Below are 25,595 nucleotides of genomic sequence, written 5' to 3' on the forward strand. Positions count from 1 at the left end.
TTTGTGTTTGTTTTGGTATTAGGGTAATTCTGATTTAATAGAATGAGTTAGCAAGTATTCCTTCTGTTTGTGTCCTCTGAAAGGGATTGTACAGAATTGGTATAATTTTCCTTAAAGGTTTATTAGGATTCACCAATGAACCCATCTGGGCATGGTGCTTTTTTTCTGGAAGTTTGTTAGTTATTGACTTGATTCCTGTAAGAGATATGAATTATTTAGATTGTCTATCCTTGTGAAAGTTTGGCAGATTGTATCTGTTTCAGGGAATTGATACATTTCATTAGGTTATCACTTTTGTGGACAGAATTGTTCATAGTATTCTTTTAATTATCCTTTTAATGTTCATGATACCATTATTTCTCCTCTTTTATTTCTAATACTAGTAATCTGTGTCCTCTTTTTTTCTTAGTTAACCTGAGTAGAGGCTAATCAATTTTATCGATCTTTTCAAAGAAACTTTTTGGTTTCCTTAATTTTTCTAATGATTTTTCAGTTTCCTTGATTTTGATCTACTTTTTATTATTTCTTTTGCTTACTTTGGATTTATTTTGTTCTCTTTTTCTAGTTTTTTAAGGTGGAAGCTTTTAAGTTATTGATTTATATCTTATTTTCTAACATATACATTCATGTTATATATCCTTGTTTAGCAGTGCTTTTACTATATATAGCCCACAAATTTTGTTAAGGTCTGTGTTCATATTTCTAATGTTTTTAAATTTTTTTTGAGATTTCTTCTTTTATTCATCTATTATTAAAAGTGTTTATTCTCCAAATATTTTAGAATTTTACAGCTATATTTCTTAACGATTTGTAGTTCCATTGTGGTCTGAGTGCAGACACTGTATGATTTTTTACTTTTTAAAATTCAGTAAGGTGTGTTTTATGGCCCAGAATGTAGCTTATCTTGCTGATTAGTCCATGGGAGCATAAGAAGATGTATTCTGCTGTTGTTGGATAGAGTAGTCTATAGATACCCATTATATCCAGTTGACTAATGGTGTTATTACCAAGTTCAACTATGTCCTTACTTAATTTTTTGTCTGCTGCATCTGTCCTTTTCTGATGGGGGAATATTGAAGTCTTTAACTATGACATGGGTTTGTCTGTTTCTCCTTTCAGTACTCAGTGTTTTGCCTCACATACTTTGACACTTGGTTGTTAAGATGCATACAACTTAAGGATTATTGTGTATTCATGGAGAATTGACCTCTTTATCATTATATAATACCTTTCATTATCCCTTACAGTTTTTCTTGTTTTGGAGTCTGCTCTTTGAAAATTAATGTAGCTATCTCTGCTTTCTTTTTATTAGTATTCTTTTTATTAGTATTTACCTGCAGTATTTTTCTCCATTCATTTGTGTATATGTGTCTTTATATTTAAAGTGTGTGTGTGTTATTTATTCATTTGTGTACACAAGCAGGGAGATAGGCAGGAATGGAGGCAGAGGGAGAGGGGAAGCAGGCACTCTGCTGAGCCAGCCAGGAGCCTGACCTGTGGCTCGATCCCAGGACCTGGAGATCATGACCTGAGCCAAAGGCAGATGCCTAACCCTTTGACCCACCCAAGCGCCCCTTAAAGTGTGTTTCTTATAGACACTATTATAGTTGGGTCTTGTTTTTTTGGTCCACTGTGGCAATCTGCATTTTTTAATTGATGCATTTAGACCATTGATGTCCAGGGTGATTAGTAATATAAGTTGGCTTTAAAAAAATTTAAAGATAGTAGTGCTTTCCATTTATTTTTGACACCACATAAATCTGGGTTCATTGATGGGCTTACTTCATAGGGTGTGTATGATTTTGATCTCAGGGTTGTGAGTTCAAACCCCCCTGATGGTGTAGAGCTCACTTTTAAAAAAATGTATTGTGCTTACATGTGTATAAAAGCACTTTGGCTGTCATAGAATCTGATGTTCTTTTGATGGTTAGCTTCTTAATGTTTATAAGTGAATCAAGTTTTAAATGGAAGCTATTTTGTAAAATACTTTAAGCTCATGTCGGATATTTTTCCTCCAGTAGATTGAGGGACTCAATATGAGGGAATCGCAGAACTAAACTAAACATTAAAATTTGCATCCCAGCTACTATTTATGGGAATTAAGAAAGGCAGAGAATATGCTTATCTCAAGATTTAAGAAGGTCATCCTCTCTGGGAACTCACTCCCAGGCAAAGCTGTCAGTTAACTACTATCAGGAAAACCGTCCTCCCTTTTTTGAGCCCTGGATTGAATGTGGTCTTGGTATTTAGAAAAGTAAATTAAGTATTGCAGCCTGGAAGCTTAATCATTGGATATGACTGACACATTGCAGTTCCATATCTACACTTGTTCTGTGGCCCTTGAGAACTTGAGTGTGGTCGACTTAATGATTATCTTTTGCTGAGAAAACCATTATACACAACAGAGTTTTACTTTATTATGCTTTTTAACATCAAGAAACCATTTGCGCCTGTGATTGGAAAGAAAAGTGAACCAATTTGATAGGGTTCTCCAGCAATCCAGAAGTATTATAGCTGTTTTCAATTATATTTATTTTTTGTTTGTTTCCCAAGAGGGCAGCATAAGAAAACCCTAGCTCACAGAATATTGATTGATACACAGTTGCCACTGCACCTATTTCTGTAATATTTTTGCTTTTGTTTTTTTAGTGGGAGTGGGAGGAAGTGAATAGCATAGTTTCTTATAAATGATCAGTAAATAGTTCTGTGGATAAATAAACGTGTGAGAAAATTCAGGACCTTTTTTACGGTTTGAAATGCAAGTAGCTTCTGAAGTAGAAAGCTGGCTGAATAGCTAATAAAGTTTTAAATCTGGAGGATTCTGTGGAATATGTTGTATTTTTTTCCTCAAAAGTATTATGATTGATTTGTAGCCCTTTCTTCCATTATCTAGATACTGATTTGGAATAGCCATTAATAATTTGGTGGTGATAGTTTTAAAGCCCTTATACAAAATGCTGTTTTATAGTGGTTTTCCTAAGTTTTGATCAGAAGCAAGAATACAACTAGTAAATTATATGACAATGGAGTTTATTCTAATTTAAACCAATATACAGAAAAACTTAGTTTCTCATCACATACCTGATCTGTCTTCTCAAAAATAATGGGCTTTCAGGGCATCAATGATTTTCTTTCTAGGTATTTCTGTGACTCAAGGCCACAATTCTTTTCATGTCCTTTCATTGTTCATAGTAATTACTCACTTTTTTCTTTAACTGATTGCTACTTTTTTTTTTAACCTTCCTATCAAAGTTTAGAAGGATAAGACTGTTTCACATTGTGGCATAGGAGATGGGTAGGGAATTGTGGGGAGTAATTACAGATTGAGAGTTTAAAATAAAGGAGGAGGGACCTCACTTGGGTAAGGTAGAATTCAAGGCCCAGAACTGATTCAGGAAATTCTTCTTTTCCAGTTACATTTTATTATTGTTGCTAATATTTATTTTCCATTATTTTTACATGAAAGTAATTTTAAAAAATCATTTTTAGGTGCAAACAAGAAACCAATTTATTTGATTACAACACTGGATAATACGATGGAAGATCTGCTAACCTTGGAATATGTGAAGGTAAGTGCTTCCTTTGTATGGTAAATGTACTTCTGTAATGTTGTAACTAAGTTTTATAAGTTAGATTCAGATTAATCTTCATGGTAATGTGTTTTCTAAAACTTTAAGGCTTTCTTGTTTTGTCATCCTAATACATTTTAATTTATAAAAATATAAACAAAAATAAGCCTGTGTTCTAAGTAGAAATGACATGAAGTTTGGAGTTTTTTCCCCCTCCATCAGATAACCCAAAAAACCCAAACCAAAACAAAAAAAAGCCAAACCTAAAAACCTAGACCTTTTTTTTAAGTCTTATTTTGTTAGAGAGAGAGGAAGCATGCATTTGGAGCAGGGGATGGGGGAGAGACACAAAAAGAGAAGGAGAGGGAATCTCAGGCAGACTCCCCACTGAGCATGGAGCCCGATGCTGGGCTTGATCTCATGACCCTTAGATCATGACCTCAGTTGAAATCAAGAGTTGGAGGCTTAACTGACTGAGCCATCCAGGTGCCCCCAAACCCAAACCTTTTAATCTTGATGGAATTTATTATGGCATAATACAATTTCATTTGATTTGCCTGTTACCCGAAGTTTCCTCATTTTCCTGGTTTCAATGATTCTATTCCTTTTCTATTGATTTATAATATTTATTTCATCTTTCATTAAGTTTTTATATGTACTAGGGTTTACTTAAGTTTTTTTTTTTCAGTTTTTTTTTCTTTTCAGCGTCACAGAATTCATTGTTTTTGCACCACACCCAGTGCATGCAATGCGTGCCCTCCATGATTTATAACATATTTCCATTGACGTATTTTTATGAAAGTGCCATATTAATTTAATAATTACTTTATCATAGGGCGCCTGGGTGGCGCAGCCAGATAAGTGTTGGACTCCGTTTCGGCTCAAGTCATGTTCTCAGGGTCTTGAGATCAAGCCCCACGTGGAGCTCCAATGTCAGTGAGGAGTCTGCTCAAGTTTCTCTCTCCCTCTCCACCTCCCCACCCTCACGTGTGTTCTCTCTCTAAAATAAATAAATCTTAAAAAAAAAATACTTTATCGTAATAGCAGTGCTCAAAGAGTATTTTATTGCTTTTAAGACTGTTTTTACTATTATTGATTTAGATATTTTAGGGGTTTCGTTTATGCATTAAATAGCTTTTATATGACAAAATCATTCTATATCTAAAGATAATGCACTGTATTTGGACACTTGATAAACAATTCTGTCACACAGAGGAAGAATTGTGAAGGCCCTTATGGAGTTCCAATTGTATATACTATATGTCTTTCTAAGATACTTGAACAGCTTTGCTTTTTTTTCTCTTTGGATAGGCTGAAAAGAATCTACCCAACTTGAAAAGTGCTTACAACAATGCTCTGCAACTGATTAAGGTATGAGTGAATAATTATATTTATTTTTAATTAGATACTGTATTTCTAAGCAAATATATTATGAAAACTGTTTTATAACTAGAACTGTATGATCCTTGAAGATAAAAATGGAATATTATAAATTCTGTCCTTTATACCACAAACGATAGTTATGCTGAGCAGCAAACAAGTATTTATTGACCAATTACTAAAATCAGCTTTGTTCTTTAGGTGAATTTTTCCTCTTTGGATATTCATTTACATACCGAAGCACTTCTGAATACAATAAATTATTTTAATAATATACTTCCACAATTGGAAGAAAAACCAGCCCCAGTGTCTGTTGCAGAGACTGAAGACAAAGGAGAGGTCATTAAAAAAATGTGTATGTTTAAAATTCAGCTTCAAAGTTTTTTACCATGTGGATCAATAATTAGCCTTTGCTTTATTATTCATGCATAATACTGGCTTCAGAATTCTATTGCCTAGATTAATATCTAGAAAGATTATTATATACCAGGTAAATTTTAGAAAATGATACTTAAAGAAAGTGATTACTAGTTAAGAAAATGTGGCTTTTATTTGTCATATTACTCTTTTTAGTCAAGATATTATACGGTGCTAGTATTTGATTTTGGATTAAATTCATGAATTTAATATCATAATTTTAGATTAGAAGAATGGAACTAAGAATATTTGAATCACTTCAGAGTGTGTTTTTGAATGAAATACTTTTTAAGTAATGAAAAGTTGCAGGTTTGACAATGAGAAGTATTACGTCATAATCATTGTCTCTCAATTGATTTGTGATTTTACAACTATAATTTTTTAGTTTCAAATGATAGTCTCATCTAGGAACGTTTTTGTTGTGTCTGATTAGTTTGACTTTGTTTTCGTTAGGTTTGATTGTTTTTTGTTTTTTAAGAATTCCTAATTAAGGAATATCTTGCTTGCTTTCAGTGGAATGGCAAATGAGATTTTCCTCTAGTATTATTAATTTTTCTTCTACTTCAGTTACTTTATAAGGGTGGTGAGGTAACTACTAAACTTTTTCCTTATGTTTTACAATTTTTTTTTTTGCAGCTTTAAAACTATCCAAGAACGAGGATATTATTACCTTGCAGATTTTAGCAGAATTATCTTGTTTACAGATCTTTATTCAAGATCAGAAACGTAACATTGCTGAAATTAAGATTGAAGGTAATGAAATTTGAGAAAAAATAAATTCAGAACTACTAAATGAAAGAAAAGCCATCTAATCTTCCTTGTATTCCCTTAGGGCTTGATTCTGAGATTGTTATGAGGCCTGCTGCGACTGAAATAAATGCAAAGCTAAGGAATATAATTGTTTTGGATTCTGATAAGACAGCTGTGTACAAAAAGGTGTGAATTTGTTTCTATTACTTAGTAGTATCTCATTAAATATGCTTGTCCTTAAACATTGATCATAGGTATAAATTAGTTGTCAGAATTTAGTATTGTGGCTTATTAAGTGGATAAGTTTTAGAGTTTGGCATAATTGGGTTTGTATCTTAGCTCTGTTCCTTGCCAGTTGAGTGACCTAAACTGAAATTGTTTCTTTATTTGTAAAATGAGGATTAAGAATCTCATAAATAAGTTTACATAACGCTTCTGAAACATAGCTGGGGGCTGAGGAGGGGCAGTTAGTAAATTGCCTTTTTCTTTTTTTTTCCTTTTTGTTCTTACTTTCAAATACTGTGAACCTTGTGATGCATTTCAGATTTCAACAGCAGAGGTTATGAAGTCAGACTGAACAGATAAGATTATTTTTTAAGTTTATTTTATGGGTGCTTACAGTGGTATAGCAGTTCACAATGTTAACAGAATCCTTTGAACTGGAAAGCTAGTGGTCAAGGGATAGGTATTAGTACTTGGTGTAAGATGGGTATGGTTCTTGGTCCAGATACTGTTGTAGAGTTGGACGGCTAATTTTTGAACAGTGGAGCCTCTAGCTAAGATAATATATTTAAGAAAGTGAACAGAACATCAAATAGTAGGATTAGAAAAGGCTAAGGTGCCTCTTGAGTCACGAAGTCAGAGTCTGGGGTGTGAAAGGAAATAAATGAATAGGCTTAGGCAATAATACCGATGAAATACAGTGATGACCTGATTTTTATGTTAAATAAAAATTCTTACTTATTATATTTTCTTATTATGGCTTACTAGCATGAGATAGCAAGAGTGCCAAACCATCAAATGTACATAGTCCATAGTAATAAGGAGCAAGAAATTTTCTGGAAGCCATGGTTTTAATATGCTTCTGTTGCTTTTATTTAAGAAAAAACAAAATACTAAAGCATTTAAGAAGTAGATTATCTGTTTTATTTTTCTTGTCTAAGAAGTAAAGCTCACATAAATAAATCCATCTACTAAAAGTCATGAGTAGTTAGTAATAGAACTGATAATGTAACCCAAGGCATTTACTTTTTTTCTCCTTAATTTTATTACTAATGCATCTATAAGGTAAAAAAAAATCAATTTACAAAAAGCTACAAAATGAAAAGTTTCTTACTTCAGTCTTCTTGCATCATCCCCATTTCCTTCCCTATTCCTTGACTTTGATTCCAGTGTACATGATTTTTTAGATTTTTAAAGAAGATTTTATTTATTTATTTTAGAGTGAGAGCATGTAGGGGTGGGGAGGGGAGGCCAGGGAGCAGAAGGGGAGGGAGAGGGAAAGGGAGAGAATCCCATGCAGACTTCATGGGCATGGAGCCCAGTGCAGGGCTTGATCTCATGACCCTGAGATCATGACCTGAGCTGAAACCAAGAGTCTGATTAATGCTTAACTGACTGAGCCACCCAGGTGCCCCTCGAATGTACATGATTTTTAAACAAACTGCCTTGGTTTGGTAACATGGTTTGGAACCATGTCAAGGAATTAGAGGGACAACATTTTGCCCCACATCAAAGCTTCCTAATTACTGTGCCATGACACACTATTGTGCCCTGAATGGGTTTTGGGCATAATAATGTATTTATTAGCCCCTCAGCTTTTTGGGATATTGGGTAAAGGATACCTGGAGTTCTCAGATTATTTGAATTTGCCCTGCCTCATCAGCCTCTATTTACCCTAGAACCATTGTATAGATAATTGTTATTTATGTGTGTTATAAACAATATAGAATAACATGGAATCCAAGAGGGATTCTAGCTGATCTAACATGCTTATGAAGTAAAATATCACTGTAAATTAGTTTCTTATATCTTTTTTTATAGAAGAGTGTTTTAAAAGTGAATGTCTACAAAAATTACCCACTTACTAATGCTTGTTAATTCTGGGTGGTATGTATTTCTAGTATGTATTTTGTTCATAAATACATATCTAGTATGTATTTTCTAGTATGTATTTCTATCTGTCCAAAGTCCTTTGGACAGATAGATGTAACAGTAGATGATCAGGCATGAATACAGTAATTTTATGGCCTTAAAAATCAAGAGTAATGGGGTTTTTTTCCCATAGACCAATTGGTTTCCTTTGAGAAAAGTATTATAAATATAAGTCTGACAGTCTGGATTCTAGGAGCCAAAATGGTTGAAGAATGTTGGGGACCTCACCTTTCAATTTATAGATTTTTCCTAAAAATACACATTTTCCAGTTTTATTTACCTGTTTCCTACACCTGGTATCTCCTCTGCCATATCCTCTTTTCTCTAAACTCTGTCTTAAGCACATTTCTTTTCTTTGCTTGGGCTTTACCGGGGGCGTGGGGGGGAGGTGGGGGCAGTCACAGGGTCACTTGGTGACTTGTGGAAAATATTTTGTTCTGTTAACAATATTTGGAGTATTACAGTCAACAAAAGATGCAAAGTCCCTCTTCTGCGGTAAATAATAAATATTAAATAATAGAAAATGTTATTAGGAAGTGATAAGTGCTTTGAAAACCAATAAAGTAGGATAATATGATAGTGATTCTAGTATTATCTTAGGATGATCAGGAAATCCCTTTCTGAACATTTGAATGACATCTGAATCAATTGTAGATGCGGGAAGAGCATTCCAGGTAGAGGAAATAGCAGCTCTACAGGGTTTGTGTCAGAAAGGTACTTGGCATATTTGGAAGGCTATAAAGGGCCTCAGTAACCCTTATATAGAATTCTTTTCTGGCTTCTTTTTTCCTTTTTAAACCCAGGTTTACTGTACATTTAGTAAAATTTACCCTTTTTAGGGCATAGTTCTGGGTTTTTTTTGAACACCTACAGTTGTGTAACTTCCAACAACTTTAAGGATAATAGATTAGATATCTCTCCTCCCAAAAGTTACTCCTGCCCTTTTAGTTATCCCTTCTCCCCAGCCTACCATCTAGGAGTCTGTTTTTTTGTTCCTATCGTTTGCCATTTCTGGAATATTAAATATATGGAATACTGTAGTATGTAGCGTTTTGAGTCTGATTCTTTCTTAGCGTTTACAATTTTAATTTTTGTCTTTTCTCATTTTTTTTGACCAGTCTGACTAGACATTTATCAGTTTTATTGATCTTTTCAAAGAACCAGCTTTTGGTTCAGTTCAGTGTTCTTTGTTTTAAATTTCATTTTATTTCTCCTCTTTATTTTCTACCTCCAGCTTGCTCTGGAATTAATTTCTTCTTTTCCTAATTTCTTAAGGTAGAAGCTTAGATTATTGATTTGAGATCTTATTTTCTAATACAGGCATTTACTGCTATAAATTTTCCTTTAAGCACTGCTTTAGTTACATCTTACAAAGTTTGAGATGTTTATTTTTATTCAATTTAAAATATTTTCTAATTTCTCTTACAACTTTATCTTTTACCCACAGTTTATTTAGAAGTATGTTGTTTAACCTCCAAATATTTTGAGATGTTTTTCAGATATCTTTCTGTTACTGATTTCCAGTTTAAATCTGTTGTCAGAGAATAAACTTGTTTGGTTCTTTTAAACTTGTTGGTGTTTGTTTTATGGGCCACAAAACATGAATGCTCTAAGTACAATTGAAATTATTGTGTATATCTGGGTGTCACTGGGTTGAATGTTCCATAAATGTCAGAGCATGTAGGTTGGTTAATAGGATTCTTCAAGCTATCAATCTTCTGTTTATTAGTTCTGTTGATCATTAAGGAAGGATTGTTGAAGTTTCAACTGTGGATTTCTCTGTTTCTCCTTTCACTTATCTTAATTTTTGCTTCATATGTTGATCTCATATATAGAATTTTTATACCTTCTGGGTTAATTGGCCCTTTTGTGATTATGAAGTATCTCTTTGTCCTTGGTAGTTGCCCTTATTCTGAAGTCTGCTTTGGAAGTAATATAGCTACTCCAGATTTCTTTGATTGGTGTTTGTAGAGTGTATCTTTTTCTATCCTTTCACTTTTAATCTGTCTTTGTATTTAAAGTGGGTTTCTCAGAGGCAGCATGTATTTCAGCCTTGCTTCTTCTTTTTTTTTTTTTTAAAGATTTTATTTATTTATTTGACAGAGATCACAAGTAGGCAGAGAGGCAGGCAGAGAGAGAGGAGAAAGCAGGCTCTCCACAGAGCAGAGAGCCCGATGCGGGGCTCGATCCCAGGACCCTGGGATCATGACCTGAGCCGAAGGCAGAGGCTTTAACCCACTGAGCCACCCAGGCGCCCCTCAGCCTTGCTTCTTTATCCAGTCTGACAATCCCTGACTTTTAATTTGTGTCTGGGCCATTTAAAAAAAATCCAATTATGGATATGGTTGGTTTGAAATTTGCTCGCTCTCTAATCATTTTCTGTTTTCTGGTTGCTTTGTCTTTCCCTCATTTAACCTAGTTTTGGATTAATTGTTGTCATTGGTTTTATGATTTCCTTTGTGTTTACAATACATATTTTTAATCATAGTGTACCTTGTACAAATGTTTTACCACTTAATGTATAGGTATATCTTATAATACTACCAATTCCTAATTCTCATCTTCCGTGGCATTATTGTCCTGTGTTATATTTTTATGTAAACTGAAAATCCATAATACATACGTACTGATTTTGGTTTGGTCAGTTTTCTTTAGAGCGATTAATTTTTTTAAAAAAGATCTTGTCTATTTAAGTTCACTCTAGCCATTGCTGAAACTAATTTCTTCATGTAGCTTCAAGTTTCTGTCAGTTTTGTTTCTCCTTGAAGAACTTTATCATTTCTTATGATGCCAGTCTGCTGGTAATGGATCCTCTCAGCTTTTTGGGAGAAGGAGTGGTGAGAACTGGAAAGAAAAAAAAATTATTTCGTTTTTATTTCCAGTTTGGAATTTTTGCTGGGTATAGAATTTTGTGTTAATAGGGCTTTTTTCCCTCCCATTACAAACTCTTAAAAGATGTGACTGCATTAGTCTTTCTCATACATGGTTTTGACAAGAATTTTGCAATATATCTTTTTTCCTTTTTACATATTTCTCATTTTTATCTGCTTTCAGGATTTGTATATGGTGGGTCTAGGTATATGTACGTATATTTTAATATTTGTTATTTTGGGGATTTTCTGAGCTTCTTGGATTTGTCTACATTATTTTTCATCATCTGTTCAAATAGTTCTTTGGCCTCTTTCTCTTTCCTCCCCACTCCTTTTCCTTTTCTGTCCCTTCCTTGTTCTTACTCTTCTTCAATTCCAAAAACTCGTAGTAGTTTCTTGTTAGGTATTGTCCCACAACCTTTGAATCATCTGTTCAGCCTTTTCCCCATGTTTTCCCTCCTGTTTCAGTTTGGATAATTTCTGTTAAACTATTTTTAAGTTCCCTGATTTTTATCCTTGGCTCTGTTGAATTCACGTATTAACCTGTAGAAGACATTCTTCATCTCTGTTACCAAGTTTGTTTTTTTTTTTAAATCGTTAATATTTTCTTGATTCTCCTTTCTTTTATCAGTTTCTTTGCTGGTATTCATCTGTTCATGCATATTTTCCACCATTTTTACTAGAAGCACTTATATTAATCATAGGAACCTAAAATTCACTGCCTGAAATTTCCAACATCCTTGTTAGAGGCAAGCCTGATTCTGTTGATTTCTTTGTCATTTCCTGCGTTTTGTTTTTCCTTGCTTTTTGTGGTATTTCTTAGTTACTGATCAAATGTGAGAGATCATGTATGGGACACATACAGAAATGAATAGTATTTATGTCTGATAATGGGTACATTTTCTGCTAGGCTGTAGCATGGAGGTTGAGACAATTTAATGGAGAGCTGAGCTAGGTTTGAGTTTTCTTGTGTAATATGATTGCCTTCATTACACCACTACTTCAGATTCCTTCAGCTGTATTTTGTACTTAGGTTAGGGGACTCTGCTCTTGGAATGCTGCTCTGCGTTTGATCTTCCTTCTATTTCTATACCTTAGAAATTTCTTTTTCTGTACTCTGGACTGTTTCTTTGATGATAGTTTACTGCTACTTTTTCCTCAGTGCCTTCAGGCTTGATGGTGAGTATTTTGTTGGGGGAGAGGTGTTTTGGGTAGGCTTGTCAGTTGTCCCAGTCCTGTTTCAGTCTTATCCACACCTGTTCCTTTAGATTTCTAAAATGGGTCACTCTTGGGGTGCCTGGTTGGCTCAGTCAGTTAAGCATCTGACTCTTGATTTCAGCACGGGTCATGATCTCAGGGTCCTAAAATTGAGCCCTGTGTTGGGCTCCACACTCAGCAGGGAGTTGCTTCTCTTTCCCTCTCCCTCTACCCTCCCCCTGCTTGCATGCAGTCTTTCTCTGAAATAAGTAAATCTTCAAAAAAAAAAAAAAATAGGGCATTCTTGATGAATCTGTCCCTCTTTTCCATGGCATCAGACTCATATCTTTGGTAGTTCTATGTCAGAGAGAATTTTCTTCCCTGCCCTAGGAGAAGGTGACCTAGAATACTGTGGCCCCTAGACAGTTTCTCCTCAGGGGTGTAGAAGGAGTTTTCTTTTATCCTAGCCCCTGAGGTGCAGTATCTTCACCTGTTTCTTTATTTCTTTTTAAATTGAAACTCTTTTTTTTTTTTATGATTTTATTTATTTATTTGACAGATCACAAGTAGGCAGAGCAGCAGGCAGGCAGAGAGGGGAAAGCAGGCTCCCTGCTGAGCAGAGAGCCCGATGCGGGGCTCGATCCCAGGACTCTGGGATCATGATCTGAGCTGAAGGCAGAGGCTTAACCCACTGAGCCACCCAGGCACCCCACCTGTTTCTGAGGGCAACATAGTATTGCCTTTCTCCTAGGTTTATTTTATTTTATTTTTTTTAAAGATTTTTTTATTTTAGAGAGAGAGTGTATGAATGGGGGGATGGGAAGGGGAGGAGGAGAGAATCCTCAAGCAGATTCCTCTCTGAGTGCAGAGCCCTAGGCAGGGCTGGATCTCAGGTCCTGAAATCATGACCTGAGCTGAAACCCAAGAGTCAGATGCTAATCGACTGAGCCACCTAGGCACCCCTCTCCTAGTTTCAGAGATTTACAGTTACAGAGATTCTGTATCTCTAATTAGTCCATAGCCCACCTTTACCATTTTAGCTGAATTCTCCTTATCTAGCTCATATGGTACCTGGCATCTTTTTATCCTTCCCCTTAACACAGGTAAATTCAAGTGCTTGTATTCTGTCTCTCCTAAAGGTACTTTTTTAATCCTTAGATTTTAGACTGCTTGTTTAGCTTGTAGCCTCCAATTTATAATGGTTTTTAAGAAAAGTTTTGATTTTATAGTTTATCTGGTTGTTTGTTGTTGTCGTGGTTGCTCTTAAGGTTTGGAATGGGCCTCTGCCCTAGCCTTCTACATCTGAGACAGAAGCAGGGCTCCTGTAGACTCTTTTCAACCTCATCTTGCACCTCAGCCTTCAGGGCCCCTTAATTTCTTTGGTTCTTTAGGTTTTCTTTATTCCACGTTGGAATTCATTTACTTGTTAATGGCTCTTCAGCTTTTTGCCTTCTAGCATTTCGGAGGGTCAAGAAAGCTGTAAACCAAATTGGTTGATGATATGGCCCTCTTCTAAAATATTTTTGACATTTCACATGTGCTGTTGTCTCTGCCATTTTTCACTAGTATTGCAGAACCTGAGATTTCAAATTGCTGTAGGTAAGTCTTGTTCAGCAGGTGAGATCACCCTTCACAAACTTGTAAGAGAAGTATAGTGATGGGAGGAGACTCTTGGAAGAATCTGAAAAACCTATTCACATATCTCAAATCAAGAGAAGTAGGTTTCATTAAGTTGCAGAGGTGCAGTGTTTTTCAAACTTTTTACAGTGACCAGGCAATGTATTCATATGGCAACTCTCATATACAAGTATATGCACTAAATGAAAATGTATAGTCTGATCATTTTTCTTCAGTTTTCCCCACTAAAAAAAATGTTGGGCCAGACCTACTAAACTGATTTCATGATCCACTAAGGAAGCCGGCATCTCCAGTTTGAAAAACCGTGCAGTACAGGTTCTAACAAAGGTGTTGGGGGCACCTGCATGGCTCAGTCAGTTGAACATCCAATTCTTGATCTCAGCTCAGGTTTCAGTTACAGAGTCGTGACTCCGGGCCCTGCCTGGAGCTCCGCACTGGGCCTGGGACCTATGATAAAACAAAACAAACGGAAAGAAGTGTTAGAATTACTGCTCTATTTGCACTTGGTTGGCTTTAATACCTGGAAGATTTTCAAATATGTGTGTATGTAGTGTTTATTTTTGTACTGAAAGCACATTTCAAAAGTGGATTTTGACAGTTGAATTTTCTCTCATTAAGGCTGTTTACATCACTGGAAAAGAAGTTTTTAGCTTCAAAATGATTTCTTTTGTGGATGCAACTGCTGGTTCTGCATACACAGATATGAATGTGGTTGACATTCAAGTTAATTTAACTGTTGGTTGCATTGAAGTAGTTTTTGTCACAAAATTTCTTTATTCTATATTGGTAAGTATGTTAATAAAATTTTTTATTTTTTTTCCCACTAGTTGAAAATTACCTGATTCAGACATGGGTAAAGAGCAAAAATTCCTTATTTTTTTTTTCCTGATTTTTCATAGTTTTCTGGGTATCCTTTATTTGACTGAAATGCATAGTGTGTTACTTGTATAAAATCATTTTCAAATAGGAATAGTTCAGTTAATTCAAACATGCATACTAATGTATTAAATATATGTACAGTATATACTATAGGATTTGTTATATATATTAATTGAATTCTTTATTTTATATATGATTGGTTTAAGTCTTTATTTTACCTGACTTATAATTCTAATTAAAAATACTAAATATATAATTGAAGTTTGTTTTAGTCTCACATAAACATTATGGAAATTATATTATATTTTCAATTGCATATTATAACTGTGATCATCTGGGGCTTTAAAGAGTTTAGCATTAGTCTTTGTATGATACCACCATGAGATGCTTGAGTTCTTTCTCTCCTCATAGCCTTTTCCCCCTGTGGTTTTCCCTTGCTGTCTGCTGATAATTTTTTCCTTTGAGTTTCATACCTGTCTCTATGACTTAAGTATTCACTTTTTAAAAAAATGTTGTCTCTAAATTTTGGTGTATAAACTAGATCATCAGTTGATTCTAAATAAATAATGTTGCTATTTTTGTGATCTTTTAAATTGAGGTTACAGTGCAATTTTTCCTGTAGACATTAATTTTTTTTAATATACAAATAGTAAAGATGAACAAGCATCCTTGGTCTCATTTTGATTTATTTTTATAAATCAAAATCATGTCCCTAGGCCCTGCCTTTTACTCAGAAATTCTGAAAAAAAGTTGTTTTGAAACATGAAAATGAAGTATAATTTAAAAATTAAGTATAATTCTAGATACAGTTTATGTTACTGAAGTATTTTCTAGAGTTCAGAATTTAAAAAAATCTTTAGAGTTCTTGACAAACATTTTATTATTTTTTCAGTTACTTTTTATCTTATAAACATAAAGAAGCTATATGTCCATTGAGGTTCTGTATGGAAAGACAGTATGCTTGCTTCGCCTTAGGGAAAGTGCAACAATAAAGGGAAAGAGTTGCTGGTGAGACCTTGCAGTGTCTGCATGTTGCTCTATTCCAGGGGCAAGATTTTTGTTTTTTTCACTATGTTTCTGTATCCTGGTGTTTCTTAACTTTTATTGCAGAAAATGGAGATTTAATACAGACAACCAGATTTTGTATAAAGAATGCTTGGTTGTACCAAGAAAAAATTTTTCTCTTGGAGGTGAAATCATAAACATGAAGATACATTTAACAATCATTAATGGTAACCGTTAGAATATAATTGTTATCTTTTAGGCTTTTATAGATAATTTTCAAGCAGCTAAACAAGCCTTGGCTGAGGCTACTGCTCAGGCAGCAGGAATGGCTGCTACTGGTGTAAAAGAACTGGCACAGAGGAGTTCTAGAATGGCGCTGGATGTTAACATCAAAGCCCCAGTGGTGGTCATCCCACAGTCTCCAGTTTCTGAAAATGTTTTTGTGGCTGATTTTGGACTAATTACAATGACAAACACGTTCCATATAATAACAGAGAGCCAGAGCAACCCCCCACCTGTTATAGATCTGATAACAATAAGGCTGAGTGAAATGCGGCTATACAGGTAAGCTTTTCTTAAGTACATTTGTAGAGAATACAATCTTTTTCAAACTTTTTACATTAAAGGTTTTGGTGTCCTGAGTCTTCTGTCCACAAGGACATTTTATTTTATATAACTATACTTAATTTTGAGATTTTTCTCTTACCCAGGCTTTTTGGCAAGATCTGTTACTCCTTGGGTAATTAGGAACACTGTATAATTTGTTATCTGAGGATGTATATTTGTGCTTATTTGTAGTTCTTTGTAAATCATTAGGTCTTGAAAAAAATGGGAAAATTTCTGATATAATGCATTTATTTACTTTTTAAATACAGCATTAGCCAAACTAAGCTTCCTGTGGTGGATTTGATGCTCTAATTTAAAACAAAATAAAACACAGTAGAATAATCAAATGTAACCACTGGGCCTAGGATTATAAATTAGGAGAATAAGTGATTCTCCTAATACAAATTAAGAGAATAAGAGAATAAGTGAATAGTTCCAGAACTATTTAACTGTGTTTCCATGCTATTTCTAATCACCTATTCTGGATTTAGCACTCTGTTTTTTCTCTGACTTGGATCCATCTCTATTTATACCACTCACTTACCCTCTTCTTCCTGTCATTTTTCTTTGATCTTATTTTCCTTGTCTCATTCCCCTTACTTTGCTACCTCTACTTCTCTTTGACCTCTGGCTAGTCTGGTTCCCTCCAGCCCCTCTTTCTTTTTTTTTTTTTAATTTAAAATTTTAATTTTAGTTTTAATTTTTTTCTTTTAATTTTTAAGTAAGCTCTATGCCCAACTCATGACCCTTAGATCAAGAGTCACATGTTTTACTGAATGAGCCAGCCAGGTGCCCCAACCCTTCTTTTTATTAGTTGAATATTTTTAAGGCAGCTGTATTGAGATATCCGCATGTAATAAATTGCATATCTTTTAAATACACATTTTGAAAAGTTTTGACATGCATGCCTGTGTGACAGTTTGTGTACAATTATAGTATTTCTTAAATATTTGGTAGAATTCACCATTGAAGCCAGTTGGGCCTTGAATTTGCTTGTGGGAGATTCTCAACTGCAATTTCCATTTCTTTAATAAACTCAGGACTATTAAAATTATTTTTTTTCTTAAGTGATCTTTAAATTTTTTCCCAAGAAATTTGTTCATTTCATCTCAGTTGTAAAATTTTGTGGCATAAAATTGTCCATAATCCTCCTTTATTCGTTAATATCTATAGTGATATCATCCCCATTATTCTTGATATTTATAATTTATGTTATTTTACTGATCTTAATGAACTACCTTTTGATTTTCTCTCTTGTTTTTCTCTTTTCTTTTTCATTGATTTCTTCTTTGATATTTATTCTTTCTTTCTGCTTACTTTCTGCTTACTATTATTTCTTTCTGCTTACCTTTTGATTTTCTCTCTTGTTTTTCTCTTTTCTTTTTCATTGATTTCTTCTTTGATATTTATTATTTCTTTCTGCTTACTTTGGGTTTAATTTTGTTCTTTTTGTAGCTATCTTTCGGTGGTAGCTAAGATTACCACTTTGAACATTTCTTATCTAATGTAGGCACTCAGTGTTAAAATTTCAGAGTTCCTCTCTGTAGCTCTCTTCTCTGGCATTTTATCATATGAACTCAGCTGTCTTGTTCTTTTTCGACTCTCACCTCTGTTTTCTCAAGTTGTGGACTTTGCTGATCTTTTCCCAGCTTACCACTCCCTTTGCCATGGCTTGTAAATTATCTCAAAGCAATGAAAGTTGGGGCAGTCACAGGGCTCACCTTGTTTGTTTGGTTTTTTTTTTTTTTTTTACCACCTCTCAGGAATGACAGTTGCCTGATGGTCTGTGTCTTGAAAACTACTTTTTAATGTACTTTATGTGGATTTTCTTGATGAGGGGGAGTTGCTGTTTCAGACAGGATGGGAAACTTGGTTCATATTATTTCATCTTGGATGGAAGAAGAGATTTTCATCAATTGAGTATTTACATACTTACTAAGCACCTAGAATATCTCAGGTACTGTGCTAGGAAGTATAATAATGAGCAGTCTTCACAAAGGATGAATAAATAGTACCTATCTCATTGTTGAGGTGGGTGTTACTTAATGAATTTATTGGGCTGATGCACAAAACTAGAATCCATGTTTAGATTTTGGAAGGGTTGTAGAAAACTGAGTGAAAAGGAGACAATACTGGAGGTTGAAAGAATGGTTTACTAACTGATGGAGTGATTCACATATGAATTATATATAATGCTGTCTAGGGTAGGGAAGTGAGGTGGTGGAGAACTAACCAGTTAAGAGAAATTTAAAAGTAGAATTTATAGTAAGAGATTGTTGAATGGACCTTTGGGTTCAAGGGGAGAAGTTAAATTTGACTTTGGGTTGCGGGTTTGTAAAATTCAGTATTTGGCAATAATGCAGTTCACTGAGATAAGATAGAGCAATGCAGAAAAAACAGTTGAGTGGAGACACTGAGCTCTCTAATGAGCAGAGTAACTTGGAAGTTTTCTGACTTCGATATGGAGATACATAGAAAGATTGGAAGGCACTTGGACATATGTGTGTAGATATTAGGGTGTTTGGACTTCCAGATTTGGGAGTCCTTAGTACTATTTAGGTAGTTATTAAAGCTAATATAACACAGCTTATAGAGTGGAGCATATTGGACAGAATGCTTACAAATGCCAATACATAAGGAATATATATTACTCAAAAGAGACTAAGAAAGAGCAGGCAGAGAGATTGGGGGCAATCCAAGAGGGTATGTTGAGACGATGTTGAGGACTCTGTTGATACTGTTAACCATGAATTAGTAGCACCTGATATTTTCTTAATGTAGTACTTGATATTTGGGGTTAGATTCAGGAAAGACTGATTTTTTAATAAACAGATGTGACTCAAGGTAGTGGGACAGGATTGCTAAATATTGAGAGTCATGTTGATAGATAATGCAGGTGGAAGAAATCAAAGACAAGAGGGTACTGATAAAGTAAAAGAATGTAGAAAGGGATTTATAAACTAGAGATGGATTAATCTCAAAGTCTTAAAAATAAACACTGACTAGTTGTTGATTGATTAAAGCAAGAAGTAGAAGGTGGTAAACCTGGTTGATATTATGCTTAAAGGAATATGAGTGAGTTGGGAGTATGATTGTAAATTAAGGAAAATTATTTCTATACCTCTTAACCCTGAGATTATTAGGGTGTTGGAGAAAAATTGGCCTCTATTTAATTGAGCTCCATGGAAAGCCAGGTTTCAGTTAAGGTAATACATTTAGTGCAAACATTGGAAAATGTAGAGTGATTTGTTCAGCCAAGTCCAGAGAATTCAAAAATCATAGGAAAATATTGAGGTGAGAGACTTCTATTTTAGTAATAGACTAAAGAGGAACAATTTAAACTTTAGATGGCTCATTAACTTTTAAACTGTATAAAAATCTAAATTTACTAAAAAAGATTATAAATCTGTAATCACATTTTGCCTTATTTCAAGAAATGGTAGGTGTAAATTAGGTGTGAGCCTATATTACAAATAGATTCTTTTGAAAAAAACTCACTAATTATCTCTAGAGCATTAGAAAATACTTACTATTTTTATGTCCAAAAATGAGTTAACTTTTTGTTGAAGAAATACATAAAATGATATTAGGATGAACAGAAAAGATTGCTGACAATATGACCACCCGAAGGTAAGTATTATGAATAATTCGGTTTGTTTCTTCTAGTTCATTATTTCTGCACATATATTTAAGTTGAGTAAAATAAGAATTGCTTATTTTGGGTCATAAATTCATTTTTTCCCTTAACAATATGCTATAAGTATTTTTCCATGTTATTTTTAGTACATTTTTTTCCTAAATATTTTATTCTGCAGGTTTTTAAAAATTCATTTGCCTATTGTTAGAAAGTTAATTTGATTCTGGGTTCTTTTGTTGTTATAAATAACACTATAATGATCAATATAATTTTTCATCAATAGTTACATGACATTCTACTCATATCTTTAGAATAATTCATTTCCCCCAGATGGATTTCTAGAAATAGAATTACTGAGTTATAGAGTATAAGCAATTTTCCCTGAAATAATTGAAAAATTACTGGTTTTTGGAAATTCAGTTTGATTATAGCTTCAGAGTAAAGCTCATAAAGACAAATAAGTATTTCATATTTGTGACCACCTCTGTTGAAATCATTTTGTCGCAAAGCTATTAACTGCAATGTAAAATTTTAAAAAGGTACTCAGAATATTTCTATGAGGAAAATTGTAAAACTTAACCAATGGCCAGAAAGAAATCTTGAATAAATGTGGAGAGAATATTTCTTAGACCTAATATTATAGAGATGTCTGTTTGCATACATTAATTTATACATTTAATCCATTCTCAATAAAAATCAAATAGCAGTTATTTTTAAAGTCTTTCAAAGATTACTAGGAATTTTTTTTTGAAATATAAATAGACAAGATGTCTCAAAGATTTTTTTTTAAAGAAGAAATTGAGATAGGGAATGGAGACATCATAACATTTGAGGTACTACTAAAATAGATTGAATTGTATTAAATACTTCTAAAATATATTATGAAGTAAAATGATTAAAATAATGAAACAGAAGAGAAAGCCAGCAGTTGACCCCGTGTATATTTGTATCCTCTTCATTCATATATATATAGTCAATCCTGTTGTTCAGATTTCATGTTTGTGAATTTTCCAACTCGCTGAAACCTATTTGTAACCCCAAAATCAATACTCATAATATTTTACAGTTATTTCTACATGTGCATAGCCATAAGAAATGTTGGTCTCCCAAAGCCTATGTTACCAGCTGAGGTTTCAAACAGAGTGACATTCTGCCTTCTTATTTCAGGAAATAATTGTACAGCACATGACATATTGCAGTTATCTAAGTGAAGGACTGGCAATAAGCATAGAATAAAATAAACATAGTTCCTTCTTTCATGAATTTTTTTTCTAATTGAAACTGCAGACAAGACAATAAACTATTAAAATACTATTAGATGGAATGTGAGAGAGCATAGGAAGGGTGTCGACCCCAGATATTGGGTGGTACTGATAAGGAGAATTTTTTAAGGAAGTAATCTTTTGACATAGCAATTAATGTTTCTTGCAGTTTGTCCAGAAGAAGAAATTTATTTGAAGATATGTACAAAGATAATCCAAGTATTTATTACAGTGAAGAATTAAAAACAACATAACTTTTTAACAACAGAAGGTTGATAAAGTGACTTATGTTATTGTCCTATAACACACACCTATTAAAATTGCATATGAGGAATTTCCAGAGAAAAATGGTAGAGTAGGAAGATCTGGGCTCACCTCCTCTCATGGATAAAGCTAGATAACACCCGCAGTCAGTAAAATAACCCAGAAAATGACCTGAAGCTAAATGACTCCACAGACTCCACAGCTAAATGTAGAGAGGAGGCCACATCAAAGAGCATAGGAAGGGTGGAGACATGGGGGGAAGCCAGGCTCACTCTCAGGGCTGCCTGTCTATAGGAAGGAGGGACACTCGTGGTTGTGGAGAAGGGAGAAATACAGATCCCACCACAGGCACAGGGGAATCCACTGAGAAGATGAATCTTCATAGCATTTGGCTTCAAAAATCACAGGAGCATAACTTAGCAATTTCTTAAAAATCAGTGGGGCTTAATAACTGGAACTTTAAAAATCCACAGGCTTGGCTCTAGGAGAGCCAGAGCACAATGGGAGGCTGAGTACCCACCGTCAAAGAGACTGCAAAACAAACTGCCCCCTTGAGATACAGCACAGAAGCAGCAATTTGTAAAATGTCAAGGGTATATAGGAAGGAGATTTATTTACTAGTCTGAGAGTATGTGCAGAAGGGATGGGGATGTTTGGGAGTCTTATGCAAGAATAAATAAGCTGACTGTTGCCATTACCCTCCCCTGCACCACAGCCAAGATACATGGACACCTGTGGTAACCAGCATAGCACAGACACTCTCCACCCAGCTTGCTGATCATGCACCCTATTCCTGCATGCTCTGCAGACCCACTCCAGCCATCCTGGCTGGGCAGTTTTCCTAGTTGGTGGGAGGTCCTCTTCCATAGCAGACCAGTGCACACCTTGCTGGCACCACACACTCTGCCCCCGCATTCTCCGCTGGATCTTCACTCTCCAGTGTGCCCTTGGCAGGAGTCCATCCAAAGAGGTGGCACAGGCCTGGCAGTGTACAAGCAGCTCCATAAAGGGCCAGCACCGTTCCAAAGTGACTCCTGCAGCAAGGTAAAGGGAAATAACCACACACACATACCAGTTCACCTACGGCCTCAGCAGTAGCCTGGGGGCTGACATCTAGTCTGATTTCAGGACCCACCCACTAACAGATGCTTCTCAGGGACAACACAGGAAGAGGTTTCTGTAGTTCATCACTAGCACTGCTCTGCCAAATACCTGGTCTGACCCAAGTTAATAGGTATCTCTAGACTGGACTACTAACAACACAGGGACCAAACTCTGCCCACAATAGGCAAAGGTAGCCATCTCAGGCAACTGGACTGATGGTAAGTTCAGCTCAGTCAATAGAGTAGGGTGCATATAACACCTAGAGGACTCTCCTGTAGCACCACATTCTGGTGAACAAGGGTCATTGCGCTGTCAGACACTACAGGACTTCTTCATAAGGTCTGACTTTGAAGAGCTGGAGACATAGCTGATTTTCATAACACATGGAAACAGACACAGAGTTAGACAAAGTGAGGAGACAGAGGAATATGTCCCAAATGAAAGAACCGGACAAAAGTCACAAGATAGCTAAACAAAATGGAGATAATATACCTGACAGGGGCGTCTGAGGGGCTCAGTGGGTTAAAGCCTCTGCCTTCGGCTCAGGTCATGGTCTCAGGGTCCTGGGATCGAGCCCCGCATTCGGCTCTCTGCTCAGCAGGGAGCCTGCTTCCCCCTCTCTCTCTGCCTGCCTCTCTGCCTACTTGTGATCTCTGTCAAATAAATAAATAAAATCTTTAAAAAATATATATATACACACACACACACACACACACACATACCTGACCGAATTTAAAGTAATGGTCATAAAGATACTCATTGGACTTGAGAAAAGAGGGGAGAACTTCAGTGAAGAACTTTAACAAAGAGAAAGAAGACAGAACCAATCAGAAATTAATAACTCAATAACTGAAGTTTAAAGTACATGAGAGGGAATAAATAGACTAGAAGAAGCAGAAAGATGGATCCCCGGCCTGGGCGACAGAGCAGTGGAAAGCAATCAACCAGAAAGAAAAGAATAATAAAAAAAAATGAAAGTAGATTAAGGGAACTCAACACCACCATGAAGGATAATAACATTCACACCATCAGGATCCCAGAAGGGGAAGAGAGAAAAGGTGGCAGGAAATTTGAAGAAATAATAGCTGAAACCTTCCCAAACCTGGGGAAAGAAACAGAAACCCAGAGAGAGCCGCCAGCAAAATCAGCTCAAGAAGGTCCTCACCAAGACACATAGTAATTAAAATGGGGAAAAAGTAGTGATAGAATCTTAAAAGCAGCAAGAGAACAAAAAAACAGTTCCATACAAGGGAAACAAAAGCAAAAATAGACTATTGGGACTATAGCAGAATAAAAATCTTCTGCCCAACAAAGTAAATAACCAACAAATCGAAAGAGAACCTAGTGAATGGGAAAAGATATTTTCAAATGATAAATCTGGTAAGGGGTTATTATCCAAAATATGTAAAGAACTTAATTCAGTGCGCATGCGCGCGCACATACACACACACACACATCCATTTTAAAAAATTGGCTGAAGAGGTGAACAGACATTTCTCTAAAGAAGACATCTAGATGACCCCAGACACGTGAAAAGATGCCCAGCATTACTCATTATCAGGGAAATGAAAATTATTGAGATATCATTGCACACTTGTTAGAATGGCTAGAATCCAAAACATGAGAAGACAGTGTTGGTAAGGATGTAGAGAAAAAGGAACCCTTGTGCACTGTCAGTGAAAATGCAAACTGGTGCAGCCACTGTGGAAAATAGTATGGTGGTTCCAAAAAATTAAAAATAGAATTGCCATATGATCCATTAATTCCATTAGTGGGTATTTACCCAAATAATATGAAAAACAAATTCGAAAAAATATATGCACTCCTATGTTTACTGTAGCATTATTTCTTCTAGCTGCCGCCTCCTGAGGGCACACAGGAGAAGAATGAGGCACAAACAAGTTATCTGCAAGAGAGTAGGAGCAGAGGGCTAAGACTGTCAATCCCCTACTCCCATTCTCTTGCAACTAACTTGTTTGTGCCTCATTCTTCTCTGTGCGCAGTCAGGAGGCACAAATAGCCAAATTAAGGAAGCAGCTTAAGGGTCCGTGGATAGATGAGTAAGGAAGTGATTTGTATGTATCAGAGTATTATAAAAATACTGATTAAAAAAATAAAAATACTGAAATCTTGCAACAAAATGGATGGATCTGGAGGGTATAATGCTAAGTGAAATAAGTCATTTGGCAGAAAACAAATATATAGGATTTCTCTCATGTAGTTTGAGAAACAAATGAACAAACTAAAAATAAGCATAAAAAACAGACTCTTAACTATAGAGAGCAAACTGATGGTTACCAGAGGGGAGTTGGGTGGGTAGATGGGTGAAATAAGTGAAAGGAATTAAGAACGCACCTATCTTGATGAACACTGAGTGATGTGTAGAATTGTTGAATCAGTATATTGTATGCCTGAAACTAAAAATACCACTATGTTAATTATACTGGAATTTAAAAAAATTAAAAATAATATTAAAAATAAAAAATGAAACTGCGTTTGAAATATTCTTTATGAGCCTTTTAGATTTCCTAATTTATTCCCATTAAGTGGAGATTGCAAGCATGCATGCATGAGTATAGTGTTACTCTATAGTTAATTCATAAAATGGTATGATACTAGGCATTCTGAGAGATCCCTGATGACTCCCATATTTCTCTCCACTTGAGTAAGTGAATCTAAAATTCTGCAGTCATAGCTTCATACCCTAGTTGAACTATTTGGAATTTGTTGCCAGTTAAAATGTAAGTACATTATTAGAAGTTGTCACTCGAATGTACAGTGAAAGGCTTCTGTGGTCACTTTGTCACTTGAAATGGGTTAAGTAACCTACCGTTTTCATCATTCCTGAGTCAGTCCCACTCTT

General features: G+C 35.1%; 1 protein-coding gene across 2 annotated transcripts in view; it reads left to right on the forward strand.

Annotated features, from left to right (window-relative positions):
• The window catches only part of VPS13A (vacuolar protein sorting 13 homolog A), a 236,683-nt gene that overhangs the window by 107,510 nt on the left and 103,578 nt on the right, over positions 1-25,595 (forward strand). For both annotated transcript variants that reach the window (XM_080820523.1, XM_080820524.1), the window contains exons 27-33: positions 3,490-3,569; positions 4,881-4,940; positions 5,151-5,304; positions 6,003-6,119; positions 6,199-6,302; positions 14,594-14,761; positions 16,119-16,423. In XM_080820523.1, the coding sequence (XP_080676649.1) occupies positions 3,490-3,569; positions 4,881-4,940; positions 5,151-5,304; positions 6,003-6,119; positions 6,199-6,302; positions 14,594-14,761; positions 16,119-16,423 (988 nt within the window). The remainder of the gene's footprint in view (positions 1-3,489; positions 3,570-4,880; positions 4,941-5,150; positions 5,305-6,002; positions 6,120-6,198; positions 6,303-14,593; positions 14,762-16,118; positions 16,424-25,595) is intronic.

This window comes from Martes martes, assembly GCF_963455335.1.
Source record: "Martes martes genome assembly, chromosome: 12".
Classification (NCBI taxonomy): domain Eukaryota; kingdom Metazoa; phylum Chordata; class Mammalia; order Carnivora; family Mustelidae; genus Martes; species Martes martes.